Source organism: Pteropus alecto, unplaced genomic scaffold (assembly GCF_000325575.1).
Source record: "Pteropus alecto unplaced genomic scaffold, ASM32557v1 scaffold53, whole genome shotgun sequence".
Lineage (NCBI taxonomy): Eukaryota > Metazoa > Chordata > Mammalia > Chiroptera > Pteropodidae > Pteropus > Pteropus alecto.
In genome coordinates this window covers 1,184,250-1,200,069 of record NW_006434366.1, presented here as the reverse complement: position 1 = coordinate 1,200,069, position 15,820 = coordinate 1,184,250, and the positions used below count along the sequence as shown (strand labels likewise).

The window sequence follows — 15,820 nt, the reverse complement described above, 5'->3', positions numbered from 1 at the left end:
TTATGGAAACAGTTCAGCCTAGGCAGTTATTGAAGAAACAGAAGCAAACAATGAGGTGCTATGTTCACTAATTAGATTAGAAAAATAATTTTGAAAATCTGATAGTATTCACACAGGCTAGAGTTCAAAGGTCACTGCAACCCACCAGGCTGACAGCAGACGGTGCTTCAAGGCTCACTGCAGCTCTCTCCGTTCAGCATCATCGCAGATGGGCCCACAGCCAGGAACCCTCTCCCTTCCACCACTGACCTACTCCCACCCATCTATGGGAGAAAACTTCAACAACTCAAAAAATCACATTGAAAAAAAGTTTATTTAAAAAAGTTCTAGCAGCAAGAACAGTAACAAAACAAAAGGAGAGACGGACAAACAAAACAAGAAGGAGGCTGTGTCCTATGGGACTCATCTCCGCGCTTTAATCGAGTTCTTTATACCGAGCAAACATGACTCTTCGCACAGCATCTCGGTAAGTCTCGTTGGACTGTCTCTTGCTGGTTCTTCCTGGAGCCCCAACAGCGGGCCCCCTCATCCGGCCTTCAGTCTGTAAAACAAAGGCAAACAATGAAGTGAGCTCTATAAATTAAATTAGCCTCAGAGCTGGTCTTTGACTGCGAGCATTTCGGGACCAGTAAAGAGCAGGATATAGGAGAATTTTTAGATGTTTAACAAACACCCAAGATGAGTAAGGAGGGCGGCGACACCAGGATTTCGGGATACAGGATTCGACACCAGAACTATCAGAAGCCAATCTCCTATAGCTGGCAATTTCAGAGGGGCACTAAGCCAACGCAAAATGGGCAATGTTTCCTCTTGTTACTTTCTCTACTCTTCATGAAAACTGAGGGGGGCCAAAGCCCTTCCTGGGAATGAGGACTAACTTCATGATCCTCAAATTGAGCCATCTAAGACCTCTGATGACAATCCCTCTTTATACCTTTTATTGCTAGTTCCCTGGATCTTTTCACCAAATGATTCTTCAGTCTCAAACTGCCTAATTCCCACAATGCCTTACCTCTTATTGCATGTAAAAATAAGATGAGCCTCATTCTAATTTCTCTCTCCCTTTTGGGTGCAGTAAGCAACCAAATGGCCAAGGGGCAGCATGCATAGCTATACCCAGTAACCAAGATTGACGGGTTCCTCAGCTCTCATATCCTTACCTAGCAATGGAGAAAGCCTAGCTAAAAGGCAGGGAAAAGCTCTGGGCCACAGAATGAGAGGAAGCTAAGTATAACCCAGGTCCGCTGGGCACCCTAACAAGATGGAAACCATTTCACCTCTTCCGCTGAAGCCAATCCAGGATGGCCATATCCGAGGCCTGCCCCCTTCCTCCAGCCAGTGGCTTGTTGGGCACAGCCTCCTTTGCTGCTGTTGTCAACACCTTCTTTACCAACAGGTTTACGATCACTGCAAAAGAAGCAGACATACTTAGACACCATCACTTTCAAAGCGATCTGTTTGTGAGCCTAATAAAAACCTCTGTCCTCTTGGTTCAGATTTGCTTCCTCTTATGCATATTAAATGATATCTCTAAGTGTTTGCTATCTATACAACAGGCTCCATCCTGGAGATACAGAGATGATCAAGACCTGACCCTGTTCATGTGGAAGGAAAATATGTCAACAGATGGTTATAGCACATTGAAGAGCTCAGCCATGGATGTGGCAACAGAGGATCTGCTATGGAAATAAAGCAGAGGGAACATAAACTCTGAAGGGGCATCATCCAAAATGACAGTAATTCCAAGAAGGTACATCTGAACTGGGTCTTGACAGATGAGGAGCTTATGAACTAGAAAAAAAAGCACGAGAGGAAAGGAAGACACAAGCAAGGAGAAGTGAAAGAATACAATTTGCCCAGGAGAGGAGCAGCAGTAATTGACAAAAGGCCACTTGGGTCAGACTGTGAAAATACTTGAACATCATGCTTGAATCATGACTCTGGATTTCCTCTTTCGGGCAACCCCCCCTGCCGCCCCCAACCAATCAACCAACCAAAAAAAAAAAAAATCCTGACTGACACCTTGGCTTCCCTCTAGGCAAGGTCTACCTCCACAAAAAGACTAGTTTTAGGAGCTGATTTCTATTTACAAAGGTCATTCTGGTGGTAGGGTAGAGAATGGACAGAAGAGCAAAGATTGAGATTAAGGAGTCCAGTTTGAGGTGAGCTAGAAAGCGGGGCAAGGCTTAATTAGAAATGTGGCCACTAACAATACAGGGGATAGAGGAGGAAGGCTGTGTCACAGCAGGTGGACCGTGACGCAGTGATATTATTACTCTGAAACAGAAGCACAGCAGGTGCAGCAGGACCGGACTGGCACAGGATGTGGGATATGACACTGAGTAACTGTTTGGGGTGAGAAGCCGGAAAGATGTCCAAGAGATCAAAATGCCCAGGAGGTAAACAGAAGCAGTGATTTCGAGCTCAGAAAACGAAATCGAATTAAGGTGAAGCCAGAGAACCTGTTAACCTGTTAGTGGCAGCTGAGGCTTTGGGTACTTTAAACCAGGGGTCCCCGACCCCCAGGCCACAGATCAGTACCATCTGTGGCCCGTTAGGAACCAGGCTGCACAGTAGGAGGTGAGCTGAGAGCAAGCGAAGCTTCATCCATATTTGCAGCCATTCACCAGCACTAGCATCACCGCCTCAGCTCCGCCTCAGATCCCAGGCATTAGATTCTCATAGGAGAACCGGTCCCTGGTGCCAAAAAGGTTGGAGACTGCTGCCTTAGAACTCCAGGTCAAGAGGGTGGAGCAACGAGAATAAAGGAAAACTGAGGGCAGAGGCCTGGAGAATATCTGGAACCACCCAGAACAGGAGGAGGAGCAGGAAGGAAGATTGAGGAGGAGGAGAGCCAGTAGGATGCGGTGTGAAGGGTTCAGAGAATAGAGAGTCTCCTGCATCGAGCCCAACTGACTCAGGGCTAAGGTGTCCTTCTTCCTCCTGGCTGACTCCAGCACCTTAGTCCGAGTCCACCGTCTTTCAAATTGCAGAGAACGATCCAATGAGATCTTACATCGATTAGGTTGTCCCACATTAACACTTTTTAAAAATGCAAATAGAAGAGTAGAATAAAAACAGCAGAGTTTATTGCCCACAGTAAAAAAGTATTTTTAATGAAGATTTCTTTTCCAGTTACACACAATTACTGGTCCATAATTCAAAAATAACCTCGTATGGTGGGCTGTGAGCAAATAAGCTGAAACACCAGAGCCCTAGTCCCATCTGACCTCCTCAGGGGACTTTCTCCATATGTAATTTCTCTCTTCCCCACAAGCATAATCTACCCTGGCTTCTAGTTCTTTCACTTAACAACATATAGGTCTGCTCAAGTCTAACTAGATCGATACCTTGCTTGTCATCATTTTATAAGCTTCCACTGCCCTAAGCCAAAGTCTTAGCATGGCATTCAGGGGGTATGAACTTCACGAACTGGCTTCCAGATCTGTTGAGCCAGCCTCATCTCCTGTCACTCAACCACACATCTCTAGTGTTTAGCTCCATCAGGCTTCTTAGACCTTCCCAAATGCACCATGACCACGCTCCCTCTCACCCATGGTGGACACAGTCTCCTCCTACTAAAATGCCCTCTCCTTTCTATTAGGTCTCTGTGTCTGCCCTGAGACACAGAGTAACCTAAGCCTTCCTCATTCTGTGTTCAGACGGGTCAGGACAATGCATGTCTGTCCACTTGAATACGCCTTGCATTTAGTGTAGCATTTGTATCCAGCGGGTTATCAACGAAGTCTATAACTCAGGGCCCACAACTTGGGGGTGACCTCACTGGAAGCACGCACAGAGAGCTAGAGACCATATAGCTCTTTCGGCAGCCAACCACTTATTCAGCACCTACATGTAACAATGGAGGTTCCCTGGAGAAAAAGCCCAAGAGTATGGCATGCTCATTGGGCCCACAAGGAGGCACAGTATGACCGAAGAGGGGAGTAAGGGTTTCCAACAACGGCCACTCCAGCCCTGGCTTTGAGCAGCTAAGCAGCCAGCCAAGCTTCCATGCAAACATACATATTCCCTGTGTAAAGACAAGTGGTCAAAAGGCTGGAGAGAACCTCATGCTCAGAGTTCAGACAGAATCTGCTCCTGATAACCTCACCTCCCTGAGACCGAAAACAGCAGCGCCAGCAGAGGAAGAGATGGTTTCGTCATTAGGTCTTGAGGGCGACGCTGAGTCAAGAGCTCCTGGCTTACCTGTCAGTTTCCCTGGAGTATTTAATTCGTTTTCTTTCTGGAGAGTCAAAAGATTGGAGCTTTTCCCTGCGATCATTTCCTCTTTCTTTAAACTTTCCCTGTTGGTAAGCAGAAGAACAGACCCTGAAATTTCCATCTGAGGGACAGAGGAGTGAAGAAGCTTCACTTTATTCCTGATGATTCTAATGGAAAGGAAGTTCAACTGGCAACTCCCAGATCTCTCACTCCTTCATACATTCTTCCTGAGAAAGCAGTGGCTCCTTTCTTTGATTGGCCAACTTGGGAATAATAATAAGCTGGTAAGTTTGGCTCAGCTGTCTTTTTTTCTTTTGAGGATAAAGAAGAGATCTCCCATAGGCCTCCACGGGCTGATTCCTTACCATCACCTACGGCCTGCCCTGGGCTGATGGAGCCTGAGGTTGGGTAGGTGACCTGCCTTATTGTGTGGTCTAGGTGGCAAGCCCATTTGGCTTTCACGGGAAAACTACTTCTTCTAACAGCCTTTAGCAGTAATAAAAGGTGTTACTTCAACAGCCCTATCTAACACTCCTTGATTGATTTTAAAAGCTGGGCAGGAAAGATGAGTGCTATTTACTTGATCTACCCAGAGACCCTTAGCACTAGCTTTAAAAAATACCAACTTTATTAAGGTATAATTTGTAAATAATAGAATACACTTGTTTTAATGTAGTTTGATGAGTTTTGAGAAATGTACCATCTCTCAGGGCCTCTGCATTCTCTGTCTTTAGAACAGCCTACAAATTTTACACCAGAAAGCAAAGAGCTGTAGTCAAGGCAGTACCAGGGTGCTGAAGCTCACCTCTCGTTCTCTCCTCTCCAGATAGGCTAGCTCCTGCTCAGACTGTTTTATCTTCCGGTGGATTTCCAGGTTTTGCTGAGAAGAGAAGGCATTCTATGAGTACAGGTTTTAAAAAACGCCTCCAGGCCTTTCCCAGTGGCTACTTTAAGCCTGATGGTCAGGGCCCTTTTCCCTAATACCTTGTGCAAGTCTGAGAGCTGCTGGTGTTTGATCAGAACTTCTTTATTGGGGAACTGCCTTCTGCAAAGCAGACAAGCCAGTTTATTCCAGTCAGTGAGTTTGTCTTCTTCGTTCTCCTTCTTGGTTGGCTCCTCTCGCTGCTGGGGCTGCACTGTGCGGGGCTGAGGAGGAGGGGGCTGCTCTTCCTCTTCATCTTCCTCATAGTCACTGTCCCCTCCATACTCACCCAGGAGGCCGATCAGCGGGTTTACCACTTTAGGCTGGAAGGAGAAGGCCAGGGATTAACACCAAACTCAAACTCAACCTTTATTTTGGGGCCTGTTTTCTAGATATTCTGATATGGGCATCTTGTTTCTTCCTTTAGTTTGAATGATGAGCTGGGTTCATAACAGGCCCACTGACCACACTGGTCATTTCTCAGATGGAGGCAATGTGGTCAAAGCTTGACTTTTCTCCTCACTCACTGAGGTAAGCCAGAAAAGTTCCCTTAGAAGTGACTCTAGCAACGGAATGGTGAAGAGAAGGAAAAGAAAGGGGAACCGAATTAGTATATAGGAGAAGAGTTACAAAATTATAAGTTCCAAAGATGGAAGAGAGAGCAATCATCTCCAAGTCACTGTAATCATGGAGAAGAGGAGGGACACGTTTTATTAAGGCTACAGGAATCTCTAGAGCAAAAAGGATTTAGGAAGTGGACTAAAGCAACTGAAGGATAAGCACTCAGGTAGACAGATCCAGCTCCTGGGAAAGGGAAAGGCAAAGGCGTGGTGAGGACAGAAGCATTACAACGAACTGGATTAATGATGTGGAGCAGGCAAAGAGTGTTTATCAGCAGCTTACAGAAAACTTAAGACAGGAAACATGAGGGCCAAGAAAAAGGGTTTCTTTAGTTGTTTAGAAGAGAAGAATTAACACAATCAAGATTATAACTTAAAAAAGGCCAGGCATGGCCTGGTCTGGTGGGAACGGTGCAGGGTCAAGGGAAAGAAGACAGATCACTGTCTTTGATTCTCCAGTTATGTTCCTATTAGCAGACAGGAAAATTTACTTTATGCTTACACTCAAGAAGAGTTCTTTGGGAGACACAGAGAGCTAAAGGACCAACACCCAAGTGAGACATCGGCCTTGAACTTCCTTTCCCATTAGGAACCAGCCCCAGCCTTAGCCCAGGGCATCCGCTCAGCCTTACTGGTGGAGGACTCTCTTCCTTCTTCATAGTGGGAGGCAGGGGCTTCTTAAAGACATCCTCTGGGGGTGCTGTCCCCTCACTGGCATTTTCCTGAAACTGATCAAACCAAAGGTAATTCTCTTATGACACTCATAATAGGTTAAGAGTTAACTCTGTTGTAATTAGTCTAATTTTCCAAACCTCCTGTGGAGGGGCAGGGTGGGAGGTGTGTGTGGGGGAGAAGGGGTTCTATGGAAGTAACCTCACAGGGTGATCTGATCATAAATTCCTCACTGGGCAGGTCGTGGTGGGTAGTCATGCCCCAGGGCTATAACTGCTTTAGACAGGTTTTAAGCCAGCCCTGTCCATTGTTTTCATGCATCTAGGTTAACCTACCTTTGAAATACTAATAGTAATACCCCTCTCAATAAAGCACATAATCAAGGGAAACAAAAGAAAAAATAAACAAATGGAACTACATCAAACTAAAAAGTTTCTAGACAGCAAAGAATACCATCAACAAAACTAAAAGACGATCTACTGAATGGCAGAAGATATTGCCAATGAGACATCAGATAAAGGGTTAATATCCAAAATTTACAAAGAACTCATATAACTCAACACCAAAACAAAACGAAACAAAACAAAAAACCCAACCAATTAAAAAAAAGGGCAGAGGACATGAACAGGCATTTCTCCAAAGAGGACATACAGATGGCCAACAGACATATGAAAAGATGCTCAACATCGCTAATCATTAGAGAAATGCAAATTAAAACCACAATGAGATACCACCTCACACCTGTCAGAGTGGCTATCAGCAATAGCTCAAAACAAAACAAGTGTTGGTGAGAGAGGCTGTGGAGAAAAGGGAACCTTCATGCACTGTTGGTGGAATTACAAATTGGTACAGCCATTATGGAAAATAGTTTGGAGGTTCCTCAAAAAAGTTAAAAATAGAACTATCTTATGACCTAGCAATTTCACTTCTGGGTATTTATCTGAAGAAAACCAAAACACTAATTCGAAAAGATATGTGCACCTCTATGTTCACTGCAGCATTATTTACAATAGCCAATATATGGAAGCAATCTAAGTGTCCATCAACAGACAATTGGATAAAGAAGTTATGGTACATATACTTTGGAATATCTCAGCCATCAGAAAAATGAAATCTTACCATTTGCAACCAACATAGATGGACCTAGAGGGTATTATGCTAAGTGAAACAGGTCAGATAGAGAAAGACAAATACCATATATCACTTATATGTGGAACCTAAGAAACAAAGTAAATTAAACAAAATGAAAACAGACTCATAGATACAGAGAACAAACTGGTGATTGCCAGATGCGAGGGAGTGTTGGTGGGGCTGGATGAAAATGGTGAAGGGCTTAAGAAGTACAAATTGGCAGTTACAAAACAGCCACAGGGATGTGAAGTACAGCACAGGAAATATAGCAAAAAATAATGTAATAACTATGTACTGTGCTAGGTGGGTACTAGACTAATTGGGGGGATCACTTTGTAAATTATATAAATGTCTATCGACTATACTGTACACCTGAAACTAATATAATATTTAATACCAATTCTAATTAAAAAATAAAAATTAAAAAAATGAGTAAATGAAATGTTGTCAAAAAAAAAAAAAGCACATAATCTTGTTAACTATCCTGTAATCCAATCCCCACCATGCTTTCCCCCACCTCCTTAATTTCAAATGTACAAAAGAAGCTGTGAAACTGTTATTCTCTCCAGCATTTGAGATCTTGTTTCCTGGCATGTTGTCAGTTTTGCTCAAATAAACTTATCAAAAGCCTCTACAGATCTGGATGTTTCTTACATCAACATTCCTAATTTGTGAAATAGCTATAATGTTGTTATGATTTCAAAATAAAAAACCTTTAAACATATAGCATTTAGTATATATTGAGAGATTATTGTCAGGAACTAGATGAGACATTTACATGCATTATTTTCTTCAGCCTTTACTACAATCCTCCTTGACAGACATTAACAGCCTCACTCTAGAAAAGACTGGGTGCTTGCTTCGGCAGCACATATACTAAAATTGGAACAATACAGAAAAGATTGGGAATATGGTTGGAAAAAATAAGTAGCGAAAGCAGAATCTAAACATTAAGCCAATGTGACTCTAAAATCTGAGCTCTCAGCTTGCCCCATCAACAACTAGCACTATCAGAAGGGAATAAAAAGACAAGTTATGAATTGAATAGTAAAAGCATTCATCCGTTTTTACTAATATGTAACTGGTGTGAGGGTAAATCAATATAATTCTTTGGAAAATGATTTAATTTTATGTTAAGAAATGCTAAAAATGTTCAACTTTGATCTTGAAATTTTATTCTAAGGGAATAATTTAAAAGGAGAAATAAAATGCTAAATGGTGTACATTATAACAGTGTAAGATCAGGAAAAAAGACAAACGATGCAGGAATGATAAAGAAAACAAGGGTACACTTTTACCAGTGTATCATTTTTACCAGTCAGGCACCAAGATAATAATTTAAAAATATTACAGACATAGAAAAACTATGATCAAATATAAAGCGAATAAAGAATACGAAATGGCATCCTCTGCTAAAGTAACACTCACAGAACTGTGTATACAGAGTCCAGCACTGAACAGGGAACATAGCAAAGGGAAACTGGAGCTGAGTCATTGTTCTACCATCTACAGTTTTTGCATTTGTAAAAGACAGTGACCCCTGGCTGTAAGAGGCAAGGAGACTGCCTGGTTTTTTAGCAAATCACATCTCAAACCTCAGTCTCACAAGTTCGCTCACCCTTGTGACTCCTCTATCTTTTTTCTCCTTGCCATCTCTTTTAGACGTTTCCTTCTTGCTACTTGACTTTCCTTGACTGGTGGGTTTCTTCTCCTTGATCTCTTCTTCCTCAGGTGACCCAGGGTCCTGGGGCACAAAGACTTCTTGCTGCAATACAGTGGGAAACAGTTAAGTCTACAGAATGCTTCACTTCCTCAGTGATTCCAGGTCTGAGGAGCACAGTTTCCTTCTGGGGGAAAGAACAGGTTTCTCACTGCCAAGCCTGAGAAGAGACCATATCAAACAATCTAAACCCACTCCAAGCAGCCAGGACACATCCAGACCACATCCAGACCACTCCCCGTCGCTTTTTCCAAGAGCAGCGCTGTTCTTACCTGTAATGCCACAATGGTTTTTCAGATAGGCAACAGTTAAAATAAAAGTCATCATCTTTAAAATCCACCTGGATAAATACAACTCAATATAAGATCTAAACTTTTTAAAACACCAGACTAGACATGAGGTACAGAAAGTCAAAGCAGCTGCCTAGAATGGAGAAATATTCAGTTTCCACAGATTTAAACTTTTCTACTTTTCTTGTAATGAGCAACCAGAGAATCCAGGGGATAAAATCTTCAAAGTAATAATTAGAGGTACTCTTCTCAAAAGAATCACTGACAAGGTAAACACAGCCCAAAACTCACCTGGGTGTTGGGGTCATAATAGGTTCCTGCCAAAGGGTCATAATAGTAGCCAGTAGCAGAATCATATATGTAGCAGTCGGATGATGCTAGAGGGAATAAACCAGAGCCAATGTTAGTACCTGGCCAATGAAGCCCTTGCTGGGGACTCACCAAGAATGAGGTTGGCCAACCCAAACGGGTGCAGAACCTGTGGGTGGCGCTCTCTCTGAATGAGCACCCCCAGTCAGCAGCATCTCCTGCTAACTTTGTGACCACCAAGATTTCAATTAATGAGTAGTCAAACCAGAAAGAATAGAAATAACACAAAAGTCACTCACACTGTTGTCCTTGTCGATTTGTATCTGAAGACCAATCTGAATTTCTGCCACCTCCCCTCCTATCTCGGAAATATTTTTTACCCTAGCAAAGAAAGGCAAATTAAAATCATAGAACTTCCAATAGCCATTAACCTATAGTCAGCCCTGGAGAGAATTCAAGGTCACTCTTTTAGTCACTGGAGGACTTTAGCAGAACACTCCCCAACTGCTGAAGCATACCTGATAGTAGTGCATGTGGTCAGAATGGTCCCCAGAATCATTTCTGCAACGAACAATACAACATGTCAAGCGCCTGCTACCAAAAACCACTTGGGAAGTGCCTAACCCTATAGACTGGCCAACTCTCTTTCCCCCATTTTGCAGGTAAAGGAACCAGCGCCGACAGTAAGCAGGTCTGGCGGTGCAGAGACTCCCGCGGGGAGGAGCAGTGGGACTTCTACAAAGCCATGTGCTGGAGCGAAACAGCAACTGAGTTGAGGGTGCAAGAGCCAGACTGTCCCCATCCCTGTAAGCCTGCCTCTTTGAGGAAGCCATTTCCCAGGTACCTCTCTTGGGCCAAGATGAGGGCAGGAGTAAAGAGGAATCAGAGTTCCCAGGGCCACTGGGGTTTGAATGAGGTCAGGGAGTGGGAAGTCAGGACAGCATTTCCTCAGGATTCTAAGGGACAAGGCTGTAACAAGATTTTTCTGCACATCCAAGACTATATCATCACTGAGTACATCGTTGGCACCCAAAGATACCAACCAGGCAGTCCCAAAGGGGAGGACTAAAGTACCTGGACTCTGATTTAAGGGGAAAAAAAATCTACAGTATCTGCACATATCTGAAGCAATGGCTCTGGGAACGCATCCTGTCTTACCACCTCTGCCTTGCCAGCCAGGAACAGGAGTTTCCTCGCAGAACCCTGAGCAGAGGCAGCACAAGCGAACCCCACCCCTCTGCCTTACCTTCGTTTGCCAGTGGCCAGGTTTACAGCTACCATCTTGCCATCAATGCTAAATGGTGGATCAAGGTTCTGCAAGATCTTCACTACACGAAGAGCCTCCTGGGGAACCAAAGACACATGTGAGCCCAAGGAGAGAAAAGGCCATGTCTTCTGAAAAAGAACTGAATAGGAATTTTCTTTCTCAAAAGGAAAATCTACTAAACAGTATGTTCTGGTCATTACTGTCATAGGAAGAGCACACTGGCAGAAACAGGCAACTCTTAATGAAGGGCTGATCAGAGCAGTGGTCAGAGTAGACGTCAGTTGTTGTTTTTTTTTTTAAATTGGAAAACATTTTATTGGGTTAAGCATCCCTTTTTCTGAATTATACAGATTTAAGATTTGCTCCAGAAGAGAAGACAGCATAATCAACTCAGATTTATGACTTTGCTTTTTGTTTTCGTTTAGTTTCTGAGATATATTTCAGAAACTCAAATCTTATTCTTTTAGGCTGCAACTGTCCTTGTATCAGATCTAGTTTACAAAGTCCCTTGTGATTTTTGAGCATGAAATCTAAGAAACACCAATGATTTTCATTATCATCTTCATGTTACTTCCATAGAAAAGGGCCCCACAACTAAAAACTCAAGCCACAAGCATATTAAAGCAACACTCTCAGGAAAAAGACGTGTCCTGTTACCATCAAATATAAAACCACCTGTGGTTGAGTAGAACAAGTTTGTGAAATTAGAAAATTTACTAAACACTTTAAAGGTTCAGTACTCAGATTCTTCACGAGTGACTAAGTTTCTCTTTATTTTAACTGGAGATTATAAATGCCACAAGACAAAAACTGATCTGGAAAACCACTTAGAGTTCTAAGTTTCAAGGGTGGTTGCTTCACCTGAATAAACGGTAAACCCGAAGGAAAGAACAAGAGGGGTTATGATACCAAGTAGCACCTGAGAATTCCAATGGTAAAGAAATCCTTTAGACCTTCTTGAGGTTTCTATAGCCAGCTGTCCCTAGGCCACTGCAAGGTGGGAGAAACTCACCGCATGGGAGTCAAGGTCAATGAAGCCGTAGGTGTGGCCCATGGGGCCCGTTCTGTTCTTGATAATACGGACGTTGGCAGTAGTAAGGCGGACGTAGGGCTCCAGCACCTCCACGATCACCTCAGGAGGTGTGGAACGATAGATGCGTTTGAGCATGATTGCTGAATGCACCAATGAGTGCAGAGAGACAAGGGAAGAGAGAGAAAGGTTAATTTTTAAAGTCCTCAGAACCTGATTGTCATTTTTTTTTACTGCAGATGACAGCAGATACTACTTCCTCTAGCAAGGCTGGTTCTATAACAAAATGCTAGTCAAATAAAGACTTCGTGATTTTCTTCACCAATACTTAGAAATCTAAAATTATGTCTTGTTGCATTTTGTTTCGTTTTTTAAAACGCCTACAGCACCTGATATTCCTAGGTGGTCTCCCCTTGCTGCATTTGAATAGCAACTTGCTATTTGAAGAATGAGTATTCCTTCAGCCAGTTACAGCAAGGCTGACAGAAAGCAGAAGCCTCTACGATCAGGCTGAGGGAAGCAGCTGGTCCCGACCCAGAACACAGGCCATCTGTGCCAACTGCAGTGGTCACAGTCTGGCACATGCCCTGACGAACCACTTACTTTTGCTTTCCCCATCCTGGCGTGTCTCCCCCGACCATGGCTCCTTCTCTCGGTCTCTTCGGAAGGCAAGCCCTTCCCTTCGAGAAGGAGGCAGATACCTTTCTGCTTCTCTTTTTTGATGTCCCAGGCGTGGTTCTTGTCCTTCTTCCCGCTTTTTGGGTTCAGGTTCCTTATCAATGGACCTCGGGGGCTGGTTGGGTTGTTTTTCTGACGATGTTGGTATGGATGTTTTCTGAGGCTGAGGGTAGGTTATTAATTCTTGCTTGGCCTCTGTCACTAGAGGAACAGAAATAGAAAGAGAATCTCCAGGAGGTTTTATCCAAAATACCCAAATGCTGTGCTTCCTCCTTATCTGCCATCAAATACTGATACTGCAATACTTTTAACAGTCTCAGAAATACCTATGAAAAAAAGTCCTGACAGACTAAGCAAAGCTAATGACACATCACATGGCCCTTGCTAGAAGTTTGGTAGAAACATATATCCCAAATACATCTAGGAGCCTTGCTTCTTCCGGGGTTAGGACTAAGACAGCTGCAAATTCTGTTATGGGACTAAGACAGCTGTCTCAAATTCTGTAAGACCACAGGACAAGACAAGAAAAGACCTATCTGCACATAGCTCATTCACATGCAAATAATTATAATGGGCAAATGTCCTTCAAAATATAAATGATTCCTTGCAAATATCTTTCTATATGTGGACAATCTGCCCAGTTAACTAGGGGCATATTTTTACAATTAATTCATTCTTTGAGGGTTCGCAGGAAGTCATGTGACTCAAAAAGAGACATTCTATGGGAGCAATGCAGAAATTAATAGCAGTGACAGGCAGCAAGTGAGCATTTGTGTTATGTTTCCAGGTTAAAGATGTCTCAGCCATTTTAGCGGTAAGGTGCCCAGTGGTTTTCATAAACAATCTCTTTGTTAGAATAGACCAAGAAAGAAGTCTTTTGTGAGGGGGAAAAAAAAAAACCAATTTTGCCTCAAGTAATACAACAAGCTAAAAGCCTCAGTTATTTATTGACCTTCCCACATGGTGGTTTGGTCTCTAGAGCATTCAGAGCCTTCCCCAAAGATTTCCAAGAACACCTGCTTCACAGCCTTCGTCAGAGAGTAGAATTTCCACTATCAGCCAAAAGCCCAACTGAGAAACTATGCATACTATGTTAGGCTGTTCAGAAGAGTACATGGATATGCACCGAACTGTATTTTATAGTCACACCCTAACTTCCCATAAGGGATAATATCAGAAACACACACATGACTGTCACTATTACAGGACTACTGCTATTGGACGCCTTTAACAGTCTCGTTAAGGTCGTCTACCTAGAGGTTCTCTGGAGAAATTTAAAGTCAAGTGACTGACATGCTGGTAGGTTTATTCTTTTATAAAAATAACGTACACCCTCAATCTTGATTATTTTCTCTTTTTATATTTTTACTGTTACTTTAACACATTTTTTTTCTTTTGAAGATCCTAAATTGTTCACATAGAGTGTAAATGAGAAAATAATATCGATAGCAAAAGATTACAATAGCTTCGAAGAAGTGAGGGGTCACATGGACTAATGCCACATTGACTCTAAGCCAGCCCTGTATCCTTAAATGTACTCTGACTCAAGGGTCCCCAACCCCCGGGCCATGGACAGATACTAGCTGCACAGCAGGAGGTGCACAGCAGGGGAGTGAGCGAAGCTTCGTCTGTATTTGCATCACCGCCTCAGCTCCGCCTCAGAGTATCAGGCACTAGCTTCTCACAGGAGCACTGGTCTCTGGTGCCAAAAAGGTTGAGGAACCACTGCTCTAAATCACAACACTACTGACCTCTGCTCAGCTGTCCATTTAGTCACCTCAGTCTGAGGAGCCCGCAACCCAGGATCTTTCCCCTGGTGGGATTCTGAAATCCAAAGTCATTCACTAAAAGGTCACATGAAGTTGCACTTTTAACCTTTTTCTCATTTAGAAAAAAAAAGTGCAGCTCACTGCCAGCATTAATTTAACACCACACGTAGAAATGCTCTGTTTTCTAGGATTTGATATTTTCAGCAATTGAGAATTACTACATTTTATAAGTGGAAATATCACTACTAAAAACAGAATGCTATAAATAGAATGATGTCATTTGTTTCCAAAGACTATCAATACATTACAGAGATATGAAAATAATAATAAAAGCAAGATATTTCATGGCAAACTTTGGGGGTAAGATTAGGACTGTAATCCACAAGTCACTCGAGTATTCTCGGGGTAAACGGGAAATGGGTTAAGAACTATGGATCAACTTATATTTAAGCATGACTACTCTGAAGCAAAGGAAAGCATAAAATCTGTTTTGCTTACTTCATGAAACACAAACCACAACCGCCACTGCCACCACCACTCACCTTCCCTTGGGCACTTGCAGAATGAACATGAAGATCGGTGTCCACCCGTGCTGGTCTTACACTGCAAGAGCAAGAGAGAACTCAACGCGACAAAAAACATTTAAAAAACCTATACATAACCGGCATGGGAACACCTGCCAAAAATGAAATAAGCCATATCCCAGATCACCGTAAGGCCGAAGGACTCTGACGGCTCCCTCCCCACCCCCTACTCACCAGAGCTGGCAGACACAACTGGCCCGCTGCTGTTTGAGAGCTGCCTTCTAACAGGGCATCTGGACTCGGCACAGCCCCAAATGCCTTGCCCTGGACAAAGATTTCTATAGGTAACAAACTTAGCTAAGGACACTGGACTGTTAAATGGTTTATGGATACTACTGCCCCAAAGCCATTGCTGCTCACGGTCTGCACCCAAAATTTGGTGCTGAACTGGTTATGACAGCCTCTACTCAGGCTTGGCTGGAACTGAGAAGAATTTAATTATCAATTTCTTAAACACGTATTTTTAAAAAGGGCAAGGAAGGAGAAGGAAGACATGCAGGTTGTGCCTTTAGCAGCTATTTTGAGAATGTTAAAAGGAAAAAGAACAATCGCTAGCCCGGAACAAGGGAAGAAACACTTTGCAATGTGAATGCAGCTCTTGTCTGAA

The 15,820-nt window shown here is 43.1% G+C and overlaps 1 protein-coding gene across 4 annotated transcripts in view; it reads right to left on the bottom strand.

The window, feature by feature from the left end:
- Nucleotides 1-292: 292 nt before the first annotated feature.
- The window catches only part of RBM6 (RNA binding motif protein 6), a 91,942-nt gene continuing 76,414 nt past the window's right edge, over nt 293-15,820 (bottom strand). For 2 of the 4 annotated variants that reach the window (XM_006909116.3, XM_025044811.1), the window contains 14 exons: nt 15,172-15,232; nt 12,786-13,061; nt 12,165-12,325; nt 11,132-11,229; nt 10,404-10,446; nt 10,185-10,266; nt 9,868-9,953; nt 9,185-9,331; nt 6,396-6,491; nt 5,206-5,466; nt 5,027-5,101; nt 4,207-4,304; nt 1,278-1,407; nt 293-541 (listed from right to left, as the gene is read on the bottom strand). In XM_006909116.3, coding sequence (XP_006909178.1) covers nt 416-541; nt 1,278-1,407; nt 4,207-4,304; nt 5,027-5,101; nt 5,206-5,466; nt 6,396-6,491; nt 9,185-9,331; nt 9,868-9,953; nt 10,185-10,266; nt 10,404-10,446; nt 11,132-11,229; nt 12,165-12,325; nt 12,786-13,061; nt 15,172-15,232 — 1,740 coding nt within the window. In that variant the 3' untranslated portion in view covers nt 293-415. The remainder of the gene's footprint in view (nt 542-1,277; nt 1,408-4,206; nt 4,305-5,026; nt 5,102-5,205; nt 5,467-6,395; nt 6,492-9,184; nt 9,332-9,867; nt 9,954-10,184; nt 10,267-10,403; nt 10,447-11,131; nt 11,230-12,164; nt 12,326-12,785; nt 13,062-15,171; nt 15,233-15,820) is intronic. The other 2 variants (XM_025044810.1, XM_006909117.3) reach the window with 2 other exon arrangements.